Below are 16,299 nucleotides of genomic sequence, written 5' to 3' on the forward strand. Positions count from 1 at the left end.
TATATATATATATATATATATATATATATATATATATATATGTATAAGTTGTTTGTTTGTATGTCTGTCTGTCTGTCCGCATATGACGTCTGAATTATTTCATCATATACCAATTCAAAAACGAATGTATTCAAGTTGAAGTAGCTGAGTTGGTAAAGCGTTATGTTCCAGGCTCTAGGTCCGAGAGGTTCCAGATTCGAACCTTGGCTTTAGCATTAATACAAAAGAAGAAAAAAAAAACTAAAAAAGGTAAAAACTATAAAAAAAACTAAAAAAAAGCTAAAAACCTACAAAGAAAAACTAAAAAAGCTACAAAACTAAAAAAAGGTAAAAAACTAAAAACTAAAAAAGAAAAAAACTAAAAAAAGGTAAAAACTACAAAAAAAACTAATAAAAAAAACTAGAAACTGAAAAAGAAAAAAAAAACTAAAAAAAGGAAAAACTGAAAAATAAAGGAGAAAAAGAAAACTAAAAAAATAAAACTAAAAAAAAACTAAAAAAGGTAAAAACTACAAAAAAAACTAAAAAGAAAAAAAAATAAAAAAGCTAAAAAAAAGGTAAAAATAAAAAAAAAACTAAAAAGAAAAAGAAGGAAAAAAACAAAAAAATTATTTCATCATATACCAATTCAAAAACGAATGTATATACAGACCGGACACAGGGAATATAAATGACGACCCAGACATCGTCGACTGACGTCATGTTTGTGTGTCGACTGACGTCATGTTTGTCGACTATAAATGACAACTGGGACACAGGGACACAACTACAACGGGGACGCCGGGGGGCACAGGGGGGATATATAAATGACGATGGGGACACAGGGAATGTTTGATTAGCAATCACCATCAACAAAGCTCAAGGGCAATCATTAGAATAATGAGGTATAGATCTGAATACGGATTGTTTTTCCCATGGACAATTATATGTTGCATGTTCAAGTCAGTAAACCTGACAATCTATTTATATGTACAGACAATGGGACAGCGAAGAATGTTGTATATTCGCAGGTTTTACGTAGTTAAAACATATATATATATATATATATATATATATATATATATATATATATATATATATATATATATATATATATATATATATATATATATATATATATATATATATATATATATATATATATATATATATATATATATATATATATATATATATATATATATATATATATATATATATATATATATATATATATATATATATATATATAAAAATAAGTTGTCTGTGGATGGATGGATGGATGGATGTGTGGATGGATGTGTCAGGTGACGTCACCTGAAAAAACTGGATTAGGTGACGTCAAAACTGAAAAAACTAAAAAAAGGCAAAAACTACAAAAAAAACTAAAAACTAATAAAAAAAATAAAAAAGCTAAAAAACTAAAAAAACTATAAAGGTAAAAACCAATAAAAAACTAAAAAAAAAACTGAAAAAACTAAAAAAAGGCAAAAACTACAAAAAAAAACTAAAAACTAATAAAAAAAGTAAAAAAGCTAAAAAACTAAAAAAACTAAAAAAACTAAAAAAAGGTAAAAAACTAAAAAAAATAAAAAATAAAAAAAAACTAAAAAAAAGGAAAAAACTGAAAAATAAGCTAAAATAAAGGTAAAAACCAATAAAAAACTAAAAAAAAAAGGAAAAAACTAATAAATGACGACACTCAAAGAGAAAGCGACCAGGACAAAAAACTAAAAAAAAAGGCAAAAACTACAAAAAAACTAAAAACTAATAAAAAAAATAAAAAAGCTAAAAAACTAAAAAAACTAAAAAAAGGTAAAAAACTAAAAAAACTAAAAACTAAAAAAAAACTAAAAAAGGTAAAAACTAAAAGAACTAAAAAAGAAAAAAATAAATGACGACACTCAAAGAGAAAGCGACCAGGACAAAAGGAATGTTCGATTAGCAATCAACAAAGCACCGGGACACAGGGAGTATAAATGACGACCAGGACACAAGTAAAAAAAAAAATTAACAAAACTAAAAAGAAGGTAAAAACTACAAAAAAACTAAAAAGAAAAAAAAACTAAAAACTAATAAAAAAACTAAAAAATCTAAAAATCTAAATAAACTAAAAAAGAAAAAAAAAGGAAAAAAATAAAGGAGAAAAACAAAACTAAAAAACGAATGTATATACAGACCGGTACACCGGGATACAAATGACGACCGGGACACAGGGAATATAAATAACGACCGGGACACAGGGACACAACTACAACGGGGACACCGGGGGAAACAGGGGGATATAAATGACGACCGGGACAAAAAAACTAAAAAGAAATAAAAACTAAAAACTAATAAAAAAAACTAAAAAATCTAAAAATCTAAATAAGCTAAAAAAGAAAAAAAAAGGAAAAAAATAAAGGAGAAAAACAAAACTAAAAAACGAATGTATATACAGACCGGGACACCGGGAAGGAAAAAACTAATAAATGACGACACTCAAAGAGAAAGCGACCAGGACAAAAAACTAAAAAAAAAGGCAAAAACTACAAAAAAACTAAAAACTAATAAAAAAAATAAAAAAGCTAAAAAACTAAAAAAACTAAAAAAAGGTAAAAAACTAAAAAAACTAAAAACTAAAAAAAAACTAAAAAAGGTAAAAACTAAAAGAACTAAAAAAGAAAAAAATAAATGACGACACTCAAAGAGAAAGCGACCAGGACAAAAGGAATGTTCGATTAGCAATCAACAAAGCACCGGGACACAGGGAGTATAAATGACGACCAGGACACAAGTAAAAAAAAAAATTAACAAAACTAAAAAGAAGGTAAAAACTACAAAAAAACTAAAAAGAAAAAAAAACTAAAAACTAATAAAAAAACTAAAAAATCTAAAAATCTAAATAAACTAAAAAAGAAAAAAAAAGGAAAAAAATAAAGGAGAAAAACAAAACTAAAAAACGAATGTATATACAGACCGGTACACCGGGATACAAATGACGACCGGGACACAGGGAATATAAATAACGACCGGGACACAGGGACACAACTACAACGGGGACACCGGGGGAAACAGGGGGATATAAATGACGACCGGGACAAAAAAACTAAAAAGAAATAAAAACTAAAAACTAATAAAAAAAACTAAAAAATCTAAAAATCTAAATAAGCTAAAAAAGAAAAAAAAAGGAAAAAAATAAAGGAGAAAAACAAAACTAAAAAACGAATGTATATACAGACCGGGACACCGGGATACAAATGATGACCGGGACCCGGGACACAGGGAATATAAATGACGACCGGGACACAGGGACACAACTACAACGGGGACACCGGGGGAAACAGGGGGATAACCTGACAATCTATTTATATGCAAAGACAATGGGACAGCAAAGAATGTTGTATATTCGCAAGTTTTACGTAGTTAAAACCATATATATATATATATATCTATATTCACAGGTGGGACATAGGGACACAACTACAATGGCGCGTAACTATTATGGCGCGTAACGACTTACGCGCGCGGGGGGGCTTGGGGGGGGCGCGAAGCGCCCCCACCAACTAGGTGTTGGGGTGGCGCGAAGCGCCACCCCAACAGCTAGTATATATATATATATATATATATATATATATATATATATATATATATATATATATATATTCACAGGTGGGACACAGGGACACAACTACAATGGCGCGTAACTAATATGGCGCGTAACGACTTACGCGCGTGGGGGGCTTGGGGGGCGCGAAGCGCCCCCACCAACTAGGTGTTGGGGTGGCGCGAAGCGCCACCCCAACAGCTAGTATATCATAAAACTAGTGAAACTTAAATTGAATATGCAAATCAAGCTTGAAACGGAAAAAAAATCCCTACAAACAAGAGTTTGGGTTCTGTCTCCTTCTCTCACTGTAAAAGTCTAAAACCTACTGAGTTATTGGCGCTTTATTGAAAACTGTATTTGTCTTGAACAGTCTTGGGAAGTAAAAACAAAGCCAAACTGAATATTTGATATGTAATGATATTAATTGCTGAAAATCGCCAGTTCAAGATTTCATTTCCTGATTATTTTATTTTCATTTTCAATGCTGTAATAACTGGAAAACAAATATCTATATATACAAATATAAGTTGTCTGTGTGTCTGTATGTCGAGTGACGTCACCGTCCGCATATGACGTCTGAATTATTTCATCACATACCAATTCAAAAACGAATGTATTCAAGCCGAAGTAGCTCAGTTATATAACTACCTGTGTTGGCGCAGTGGGTTTGACCTTAGCGTGGTAATACGGGACCCAGAGATCGAACCATGCTGCAGGAATGCGCTACAGGGCTGACGCAGGGACCTTAGTAGTCAAGAAGCGTCGTTAATCCGATACAAATACAGTAGCTCAGTTGGTAAAGCGTTATGTTCCAGGTTCTAGGTCCGAGAGGTTCCAGGTTCGAACCTTGGCTTTAGCATTAATACAAAAGAAGAAAAAAAACTAAAAAAGATAAAAACTACAAAAAAAACTAAAAAGAAAATACTAAAAAAACTAAAAAAGCTAAAAAACTAAAAAAAACTAAAAAAAAGGTAAAAAACTAAAAAATAAAAAAGTAAAAAAAAAACTAAAAAAACTAAAAAAGGTAAAAACTACAATAAAAAACTAAAAAGAAAAAAAACTAAAAACTAATAAAAAAACTAAAAAACTGAAAAAGAAAAAAAACTAAAAAATAGGTGAAAACTGCTAAAAAAAACTAAAAAAGCTAAAAAACTGAAAAAAACTAAAAAAAAGGTGAAAACTAAAAACTAAAAAATAAAAAAAAAACTAAAAAAGGGTAAAAACAGCAAAAGAACTAAAAGAAAAAAATTAAAAACTAATAAAAAAACTAAAAACTTAAAAAGAAAAAAAACTAAAAAAAGGAAAAAAACTGAAAAATAAAGGAGAAAAAGAAAACTAAAAAAATAAAAATAAAAAAAAACTAAAAAAGGTAAAAACTACAAAAAAACTAAAAAGAAAAAAAACTAAAAAGCTAAAAAATAGGTAAAAACCAAAAAAAAAACTAAAAAGAAAAAAAGGAAAAAAAAAATTATTTCATCATATACCAATTCAAAGACGAATGTATATACAGACCGGGACACAGGGAATATAAATGACGACCGGGACACTCAAAGAGAAATTACAGACTGGGACACCGGGACACAAATGACGACTGGGACATGTGTGTCGACTGACGTCATGTTTGTTGACTATAAATGACGACTGGGACACAGGGACACAACTACAACGGGGACGCCGGGGGGCACAGGGGGATATATAAATGACGATGGGGACACAGAGAATGTTTGATTAGCAATCACCATCAACAAAGCTCAAGGGCAATCATTAGAATAATGAGGTATAGATCTGAATACGGATTGTTTTCCCCATGGGCAATTATATGTTGCATGTTCAAGAGTCGGTAAACCTGACAATCTATTTATATGTACAGACAATGGGACAGCGAAGAATGCTGTATATTCGCAAGTTTTACGTAGTTAAAAACATATATATATATATATATATATATATATATATATATATATATATATATATATATATATATATATATATATATATATATATATATATTCACAGGTGGGACACATGGACACAACTACAATGGCGCGTAACTAATATGGCGCGTAACGACTTACGCGCGCGGGGGGCTTGGGGGGCGCGAAGCGCCACCCCAACAGCTAGTTTGTAATATAATTCGTTTTTAGAGAACTGTCAATGACGCAGTATGCTTTAGAATTTTACAGTTAGAGGAGGGGTCAGAATCCAAACTCTTGTTTGTAGTGGAACTATATTTGTCTTGAATAGTCTTGGAAAGACTTAATAAAATTAAACTGAATATTTAATATGTTATGATATTAATTGCTGCAAGCTCGTCAGTTCAAAATTTAATTTTACTGTAATTGTTAAGTCTATTTTCAACGTTGTAAGAAGTACGAAAGAAAATATTTGCAATATAATTCGTTTTCAGTAACGCGCCAATGGTGCAGTATTGTCAGTTTTGCTCTGAATATTTTTATGATAGGCCAGTAGGGATCATAAAAATATTATGATATATATATATATATATATATATATATATATATATATATATATTAGCTGTTGGAGTGGCGCTTCGCGCCACCCCAACACCTAGTTAGTGGGGGCGTCCCCGTTGTAGTCGTGTCCTGGTCGTCATTTATATTCCCTGTGTCCCGGTCGTCATTTGTATCCCGGTGTCCCGGTCTGTATATACTTTCGTTTTTGAATTGGTATATGATGAAATAAATTTTTGTGTTTTTCCCCTTTTTTTCTTTTTAGTTTTTTTTTTTGGTTTTTAGTTTTTTTTTAGTTTTTTTTTCTTTTTTCTTTTTAGTTTTTTTTTTAGTTTTTACCTTTTAGTTTTTTTTATTTTTATATTTTTTTAGTTTTGTTTTTTTTTCCTTTATTTTTCATTTTTTTATTTTTTTTTTAGTTTTTTAGCTTTTTAGCTTTATATATATATATATATACATATATATATATATATTATGATTTTTTTTATATAAAAATATTAATGATAACGATGACCCTCTCTTCTTAAAACAAAAAATGTTACTTTCTCATTTATTTGAAACAAGTCAATCAATGGCATGACACCAAAGGCTTTATAATTTGGCAAAACTTGCGGGTTTATTCATTTCATGGTTGCAGCGGCAGTTTCACACTAGGAAAGGGCGAACCTCGTCCCCTAGTAACCAAAAGTTTTTATGGTTTTAATGAAACTGCCGGTGAAGGAAATTCCCAATTAACACTGATTCGGAAAGGGTTACTTTGATCTAAATTCAGCTGAAGAGAAATTTGTTAAACACGAAACTAGTTTCTAGGGGTTTCACAAAGAGTTTGGACTTTTCGTTTATGACGTCAAATGAAAAACAGTGCTCCAATTAAATCGCCATCGTCACAAATCCTCCATTGGGGTTTTGCAGCTCCTGATCTTCAAATTAAGGAAAATCGTATTTTTGGCTGTGTTGTAGTGATGTGTTTCAGTTTTTTTTTCGGCAAATGTTTCCATGAAAGCTATTGCCGAAACCCGTGTTCTGATAGTGCCATGTTTGAGCACCATTTTTCGCCGTTTTGTGTTACAAATAATATTTTTTTCCCAATTTGAGCCAAAAATAACATTTTATGGTTTAAAGTCAAGTTTTGGTCCATAAACGTGGAACAAAAAGGTACTTAATTTTAGTTTTACATTTTGTAATCGATAAGCTGATTCTACTGATGTATATATCGTTATGGAACTTCTGACCCCCTAAGGAATTCCCCATTTCATATGTTTTTTTTTCCATAATGGTCAATGATTCTTGTATAAATTGATGGTTTACCAGCCTCGCCACTTCCCTATTGAGACGAAAATAATCAACAGAGACTAGAAACATATCTCCGAGTAATCTATAGTGGAAAGATTTTGGTAAATTATAGCAAAATAAAAGATTTATAGTTATTTTGGTTACTTATGTAAGATGTATGGTTACATCACGGGACTACAGGTTGCTTTATTTTTGTTTTTTATTGCAGGTTATGAATTGTATTGAAGAAGATGTACAGACTGAGGTTGAAGAAATAGGTATAACTCCAGATATCAAAATAGAGACAGTTCAAGAAATAGAAATCGCCTCTGAAATAAAAGTGGGTTCCACTTTCGAAGAAGCAATCCCTTATATGTCTCAATTACCCCCTGGACAAGAAAGTAAGTCTTCCTTTTAATTCCTTAATAGATTTAGGAGTATCCCATACTCTAACCCTGCTAACAACTCATTACTGCACTCCTCACAACTCATTTGAGCAGCTAATAAGTTTGCTCTAATAGTGCAAACCTATTCGAGGACATCTTGCTTTGTGTTTGGGCCCAAATGGATGGTCGAAAAACACGAAATTTGAAGGCCTATCATTCGTCTGTAAGACGAGTTCTATCACAAACATATGGATTTATAATAGACTGTAGGTCAGGATCGTACCTAAGATTCTAGTTTGGAGGGGGGAGGGGGTTACAAAATGATTTTCGTCGAGGGGAGGGGCTTTCACAAAAAAAATCTTCAAAAATGTATCAAAAAATTGTTTATATTCATTTCTGTTACATTTTTACAAGTCAGACAAATATTTCGAGGGAGGTTCAGACCCCTACCCTTGCTTTATGGAATGGGGTTTTTGCGAGCTCCATACGCCTTTTCTTCTATTTTTTTTTCTCAAGATTTTACTCTCTTCGTGTTTTCTGAGAAGACCCGTCATTATTTTTAGCTGTAAGGTAGTTGTTTACCTGTTCGAACATTGTAATGAATTTTTCTTTATCATCTGGTTTTTGTCGCTCTTCTTCCGGTTTGAGGTTCTGTTTTCGAAAGCATTAAGTAGATTTCTGGAGTTGATGTTATAGGCAGCGCAATTGCGCCCTTCTTAGTGCTTTGGAAAGTAAATAACCACCCTCCCTAGCCTCTTTTAGCTGCCCTCCTGTAAAGGATATTCGATAAAAAATGAAGTAACCATTTTGTTCAAAATATTTGAAAGATCCAAGGGAAATTTAACTATTGACTCGATATTAACTCTTTATGACATTATTCTTAAAAACTAACCTGTAGTTAATAATAGTAGTAAGGTATTACAAAATAACTAGGGGACTAAAGTAAATGCAAGATCAAGAAGAATTGCAGTATTGAATGCCAACAAAAAGATTATTTCACAACGAAATAATTAATTTCATATTCATTTTCTTATTTTTATCCAAATCTATCTGTGTGTTTGCTGAAGTCACTCGTAATTGTTTACAGAAATGATTTATGGTGTTAAATCGCAGTCGTATTAATTGGTTATATAGATATTGGTTTGTTTCTTTTTTTCCTTGTTTTGGATTTTATTTGTTTTTAGATTTATGCTTAGTTCTTTTATTTATTTTTTTCTATGTTTAGCGTTGAAGACGCCTTGTTTTATACAGGCGAAATATCCATCGTTTAGTTTGTCTTTTCCTTCTACCGGCCGCATTCCCCTTTGTTTTATTCTTCATTTTGATTTTGTTTTTCTTCTTCATTTTGTTTCTTCGTCTTGAAATTTTTCTCTCTTTATTTTGTCAGATTTTCAGTGCATTGATTTGAATGATATTGTACTTACCTGTTCATCCAGTGCTATAGAACATTTATTATTAAAACTAATTGCAAAATTCTGTTCAAGATATTTTCTTGAACAATGTTTTCTTGAACAATTCTTTTATAGTGGAACAAATAAGATAGAGAACTGAAATAATGGGGCTTCCTGCCGGTGTACTAGGATTCCATGATGTATCTACATCTACATCATCTCCGATAAACTTAGCTCTCACTTCGCTCCGTGTCTGTGTTTTCATGATACCTGTCGTTGTACTCAATGAAACCCAGTTATCACAGTACCATTCCTGTTAACCCAGTGTGTGTCTTAATTGGGAAGCAGTTTTTATTCTATATGTGTAACAGAATATAAAACAAGCTAAGGACTCTGTCCGTCTGGGAGAAGAAAAACAACGAACAGCAATTTTTTGCAAATACGCTAATGTTTTTTGCAAATACGCTGTAGCATCTAAATTAGACCCACTTTGGATCTAAGAAATGATTTCTCTAACTTTAAGGACTTAATCCAAAAGCTCATAAGTTCTGACCAGTACTAAAAAAGGTACCTTTATCAAAGAGTCCCATTAAAGTACCAGCCAAAGTTGATGGAAAACGGAAGCTTTTCAATAAAGCTCCAATTAGAATTAAGAGCTCAAATTCTCTAACAGAAAAGAGGAAGAAAAATAACAAACAACAATTTTTTGTGAAATACGCTAATTTTTTTGCAAATAGGCTATAGCATCTAAATTAGGCCCGGTTTGGAGGCCATAGCTAGGATTGAGTTTCAGCAATGGAAGCCGTAATGCATGTAAAAGCAAGTGGGTGCTGCTTTCTATTTCCATTCGAGGAGTCTGGGGCGTTGCAACGGAGGGTAGATTAAGATCCGGTACAATTTGGACAGAAGGTCCAAAACTGCACTGAATTCGAGAAAAGAACGGAGTATTTATAGCAGAATCTGAGAGTCAAAAATTTCGATATTAATTCCAAGATCTGGTAGAGAAGGTCAAAATTCAGTAATACGATTTATAAATTCTGCGAAAGAGGTCTCCTAATAATATGTCTAGTTATTAAATATAGTTAATGACGAATCAAAGCCTTAAATCGCTCCGAAAAATAGAAAAAAAAAGTTAAAGATCTACTTGAATTTCGTACAAGATTTTAATCTCATTCGCCTCTTCTTTCTGAAATGCAAGTGAATTTTCTGGAACGGATATAATAAAGTGTGCGGATTCCTTAACTTTGTATTTTCATGGTTTTGCCAAATCGGCCCAATTTAAACTAAGAAAGTAGAATGTGTTTCTGACCTAAAATGAGTTATTCGCTTACCGAATTTACTGCTTTTATTTTGGATTGACCTATTTTATTTTTTATTTTTTTGCCAAAGTTGAACAATGAGCAATAAAATATGATAAGCAGAATATGGCGTTGATTGCAAGAGTTCAAGAGCACGAGAGTTCAACTCACGACTTCTTATGATTACTTTTAACTTAGAATCGTTGATCTCAGGTTGAGTTTTCATCTACATTTTAAAACCAAAATAACCGTTACAGTTTTTAGCATGCAAAATTCGAAACAATTCAAAACTGTTGCGGCTTTTACAATACTATCATCGGTCCAAGCAGTTCAAATCTTTTGTTAGGTGACGTGACATTCTGATGTCGTCTTATGAAGGAAGAAATGTTTTACGTAAAAGGAGTGTGTATCGGATTAACGACGCTTCTCCACTACTGTCTGAAGGATTCTAATCAATAATTCACGTTAATTATTGTTAAATCAAGCAATAAATTAAATTAAGTAATAAATAAATAAGTTGTTGTTAAAACAATAAACCAACCTATTGGTAACAGCGGAGTAGCCAGGGGAATTATCCCCTTCCCCCTCATGAAGTGTGAAAAACTAAAAACTGTAAATAAATAAAGATATGACTAAAATAAATAAATAAAAATAAATATATAATATAATAAATAAAATAATATAAAATAATAAAATATAAATAAATAATATAAAATAATATATAAAAATATAAATAAATAATGTAATAATATAATATAATAAAAAAAACTAAAATAAAAACTAAAACTAGAAAAAAACTATAAATAATAACGTTCAGGTTAATTACTGGCTAACTCCCTCTCCCTCTAAATAGACGTATGTTCCCTTGCTTCAAGACTATTTAAAAACTGATTCATTCTCCTTAAATAATATGCTATAAGCATTTGTTCCTTCTGCTCTTTTTCGTGTTTTCAATTCTGATAATCAGTAATAAAAACATTTTTTTCTTTCAGTGTTTTTCCGGTTGAGTCCGCCACCGTGTTCGAAAGATTACAACTTTAATCTACGTGACAACGAAGGCATCTGCGATTTGTTTGACCTGTTTTGATTTAATGTTTTGTTCCTTTCTGTTAACTGTCTATTCTTCACTTTCTCAAATGTCAATTTGAGAAAATGTCAAAAATGTCAATTTACCAACAAAGTTGTCTCTTATTTTTATACAAACTAGAGGGTATTAACGCTTGCTTCCAGCAACTACTCAAAATTAGCCTATTCAGTTAGCCTATTGAAAACGAGTTTAGCCTATTCAAAATTAGCTATCCTAATACTTATACTAATAAATTAGCTACCTAATACTATCCGAAATTAGCCTATTCGAAAAAGAGTGCTATCGTTCACAGACCAGTTTTTATTAATCATCCCTCATCCCCATGTAAAAAAAGCCAAGAGCTGAAGCGGTTTGACGCCCCATGGGCCATTGGTTCTGGAGAATATTTTTTCTTATGATTTTAGTAATAATTTATAATAGCCGTCCAAAATCAGTTTATATTTAGTGCAAAAAGAATTGAAGAGCGATCGCAGTTTAAAGCCGTTTTTACGGAAAATATATCATTGGGCTCAAAAACAAAGAGAACAAAAAGTTGAATTTCTCCTGATTTGTTTTACTGTGTCAATTTTTAAACCAGTGAAAAGAACAAAAAATTTTTGAGTCAAAATATTTTTATAAGTAGTTGCTCTGTTCCTCTGGTGCTTTAAGGCAAGGAAATGTATCATGTTAATGAAAATATTTCAATTATGTGATTACGTTTTTTGTAATTTTACAAAGTCTAATTTTCACTTATTTAAGTCGCTGAATAAATAATTCCTTGAGGAGGAATTTTCGCCAATATCTTCAAATTTTTTTTTGGAGGGGGTCTTCAGACCAATTACATGGTAAACTTCTTCCCATTGTCCCTCTTATAGTTTGCAATAAGTAGGATTTAAAATTAAGTGTACACTTTTACTATGAATATTTTCCTTTTAATTGGTTTCAAACAAAATTTTCATAACCATATCTTCTATAGTGTAAGCTATATTAAGCAGTTACAGAGCCGAAAACAACTACTGCTGAAGGTGTTTCTTTTTTTCAATTTCGCACTCATACATACAACACTGTTTCTTAAAATAATGAAAGACATTAATGGGGGACGATTGTAAGATTCAAATTTCTAGCTGTCTTACCCAACCCTTTCACTCCCTCTTGAAAAGTTGTAGCCCTTGGCCCGTAATCCCAAGATAAGAATCTCCCAACCTTACTTTTTCTCTCCTTTTAAAAATGGGAGTTATTATAATTGTTATAATAGTGTTATAATAGTTATTATATAAATGGGGCCCTTGTCTTTTAGATTAGGTAATTATTTGGATTATATAAAACAAGGTATCTAGAAGTTTCTCAAGTATCTCTGGTTGGTATAGAACTATCATTATCGTATATAACGGCGTTTGATCAAAAAAATATGTTATGTTTTGGATGGTTTACACGGCTGTTCTGTGTGACATTACCATGAATGTCTACTAATTGAAAATCCTTTTTTTTTCGTTCGTCTTTGACGAATGTGTATTATTCAATTGGTCTTATACATTGATTTCTTTCTTTTTGCATGGATAAAATTATATGTATACGTTAGCTTCATACGTACAATATTAAGTCAGTCGCCTCACGATCCCTCTCCCTTATAATAAACAATATTTTAAGTAGAAGTATATATTTTATCATTTGGGCTAATCATCTCATTAGTTATTGATTTATACATGCATACTAATTTTCCAAGTTTTTTTGTTCGCATTTGTGTATATTTGTATATTACATTTGATAAAAATCTTATTAATTCATAAGTAAAAGTTTCTTTTGTATATAAGCGTTTAATATTTTTTTACCTACTGCAACCCCTTGGCTACAAGATCGCGTTGTGAATTAAGTTTTCTACATAATGAATATATGTTATTAAAATGTATGTAATTTATAAAGTTCAAAAAGTTTTTTATTTGCATTTTGTTGAACTTAAGACTATGTAATTTAAGACTAATCTTGCAAGAAAGAAATAATCTTTCTCCTATTTGTCAAGTTTAAAATGGATATTCAATTTTTAAGAAAAATTCGCTTCCCAAATCGACTCTCGTGCTCAGCACGTTTTCTAAAATTTATTTGACATAAATGTATAAATTGAATCGAAATGCGTAAGCTCCATTTAAATATAAAGTATATAAAATAAATGTTGTAAATAAAATGTCGGCAAAATCTATAAAAAATTTATCTAATCGTTAAATTAGCTTCTGAATATCTTTCAACACAAATATTTCTATAACAGAATCTCACATCTCATAGATTCTTTACTGTACTTATTTTTGGTGGGAAGAAGACGATGAACCGTAAAGTCCAGTACCAAAGGACCTATAAATTACTTCTGAAGAATACTTTGGCCTGTCAGTTGCACTTTCGTCGGTAATTTTAATTCAGTTTTTATCCTATCTTCAGCTATGTCTTTGGACCCTCCCAATGGCTCCAAATCCTCCTTGAATACTGTTTTGTCCTCCTGGTCGTTTGTCCCTGTCATTTGTTAATCTTTAGTCGGTCTTTACTCTGTCTTCAGCTATGTCTTCGGACCCTCCCAGTGGCTCCAAATCCTCCTTTTGTCCTCCTTGGCCTTTGACCAAATCCTTTGGTAATCTTTACTCAGTCTTTACCCTGTCTTCAGCTATATCTTCGGACCCTCCCACTGGCTCTGAATCCCCCTTAAATGTTTTTTATCCTCCTGGTCCTTTGTCCCTGTCATTTGTTAATCTTTAGTCGGTCTTCACCGTATCTTCAGCTATGTCTTTGGACCCTCCAAGCGGCTCCAAATCCTCCTTAAATATTTCTTGTCCTCCTGGTCCTTTGTCCAAATCCTTTGGTAATCTTTACTCAGTCTTTACCCTGTCTTCAGCTACATCTTCGGACCCTCTCAATGGCTCCGAATCCTCCTTAAATGTTTTTTGTCGTCCTGTTCTCTGTCTTCAGCCATGTCTTCTGACTATCCCAACGGCTCCGAATCTTCCATAAATGTTTGTTCTCCTGGTCTTCGTTTCCAGGGACCTACTGGTCCACAGACTAGGAAGTATCTGGTTTTCGGGGTGAGTCAAAGCGTGTCGTGTATCGTATTGCAAAAACAAACTGCTCAAAGTTTGTATAACTGCGTCTTTATTATGGCCTTTTCACGCGAAGTCGACCGAGTGGAAATCGTTTTTTGTCCACCGGATTCGATTTTACTTTAACAAATCCACTTCAAATGCACCTGATTGCCCTTTTGAGCCTCAAAAAATACTAACGGGGACTGGAGCTGCCACAAAAAGAATGCTTAACTTCGCCTGAAAAAGCCATATTGAAGATGGGTGTAAGGGTTGTCTTTCTTCTTTTCTTTTTAAGTTTAAACATCCCTTAGGGAGCTCTAAATTAATCGACTGAAATATAATTTAATTCTATTTTCTTTAAGTGTGTTTTGATGTTGGACGGCTATTTCATAGGAGGTCTTTCTTATTTGATATCACAAACTCTTAATTTTACTTCATTCTAATGACGTAACTAATCTAAAGAAATGAGAGCAGTTCTCGAATCTAGGTTTTAATGTAGATTTACCGTCTTGCAAATTTTTTGGAGATGAAAAGGCTTCTGTAATTTGATTAACAGTTGACAGGCTCCGAAAGCTAATGTTGATAGTCATTTGAAAGTGTGATATAACCTTTCCAGCGAAGAATAAAAGGATGATTTATCATTAAACGAATGTATGCACGTTTTTTCTAATGTGTCCTTATTAATAAATTCTTTTTGTAATAAATTTTTAAAATAATAAACATGTTATACGGTTACATTCATTGGCACACATAGCCACAACGTGAGAATAATCAGAAGATTGCCCGGGGCACAAAAAGTGGTTCACTCCGGAGCACAATGTTAGATCGGTAATGCATACCGATTGTTCCATAAATCTAAGGCATTTTAACTACGGTCCCTGGCAATCTACGGAGGGATTACGCCCCCTTCTACCTTTGTGGTAAAAGACCTGAATCATGCAGAGCATTATTCCCCCAAAAGTTCAATAAATATTTGCCTTAGTGGGGAAATTCTTAATTCACCGAACCTCTTGGACTGACATGCACACCGGGAGCTTTCAATTCCTCCCCGCCTAAAATGTCCAAATTTGTTACCTGTATTCTCCTCACAACACACCTATTATTTGTGATTTTTATGACCCCTCCTAAAAAAAGACCTGCATTTGCTTCTAAAATTGACAGACTATTTCTTATTTTTTTAGATGTAAGCCTAAAAAAATACCTAATTGGCCCTTTGCTAGAAGCGTTGCTAGCCAGAATGTTGCGCAAGAGAGGGAGGAATGGATTTTATCAACTCACTGGCCATTTTTACAGACTAGTTGGGTGATATTGCTGTTAAAATCACTTCCTTTTTGTTTTGTTTTTTACCGACAGAGACTGATCTTCTTTCATTGACCCCATTGAACCAACAGATGGAGATACTAGTGACTCAGATGAATTTTACTTACAGTTACAGGAGCAAATAGACAGGGTACCAGGTAGAAATATGGTGTTTTTGCTAGGAGATTTTAATGCCCAGGTTGGTAGAAATAGGGATAGATGGTATCCTAGCCTAGGTAATTTTGGTGTAGGAAAAGAAAACAGTAATGGCTATAGGCTTTTGCAATTTTGTAGGTATAACAACCTAGTTATAACCAATACGGTGTTTGGTCACAAAATGGCCCATAAGTTGACATGGTATTCACGTGATGGTAAGACAGCAAACCTTATTGATTATGTTATTGTAAACAGAAGACTAGCAGGATCAATACAAGATACTAGGGTGTATAGGAGTGCCGTTATTGATGTTAAAAGTAAAGATCACCATCT

At 32.2% G+C, this 16,299-nt stretch overlaps 1 protein-coding gene across 1 annotated transcript in view; it reads left to right on the forward strand.

Moving 5' to 3' along the window:
• LOC136032749 (transcription factor E2F5-like) overlaps window positions 1–15,246 on the forward strand; it is a 50,772-nt gene extending 35,526 nt beyond the window's left edge. The window contains exons 6-7 of the mRNA XM_065713084.1: window positions 7,541–7,712; window positions 11,379–15,246. Of these exons, the coding sequence (XP_065569156.1) occupies window positions 7,541–7,712; window positions 11,379–11,473 (267 nt within the window). The 3' untranslated portion in view covers window positions 11,474–15,246. The remainder of the gene's footprint in view (window positions 1–7,540; window positions 7,713–11,378) is intronic.
• The last annotated feature ends 1,053 nt before the right edge of the window (window positions 15,247–16,299 follow it).

This window comes from Artemia franciscana, chromosome 11 (genome assembly GCF_032884065.1).
Source record: "Artemia franciscana chromosome 11, ASM3288406v1, whole genome shotgun sequence".
Lineage (NCBI taxonomy): Eukaryota > Metazoa > Arthropoda > Branchiopoda > Anostraca > Artemiidae > Artemia > Artemia franciscana.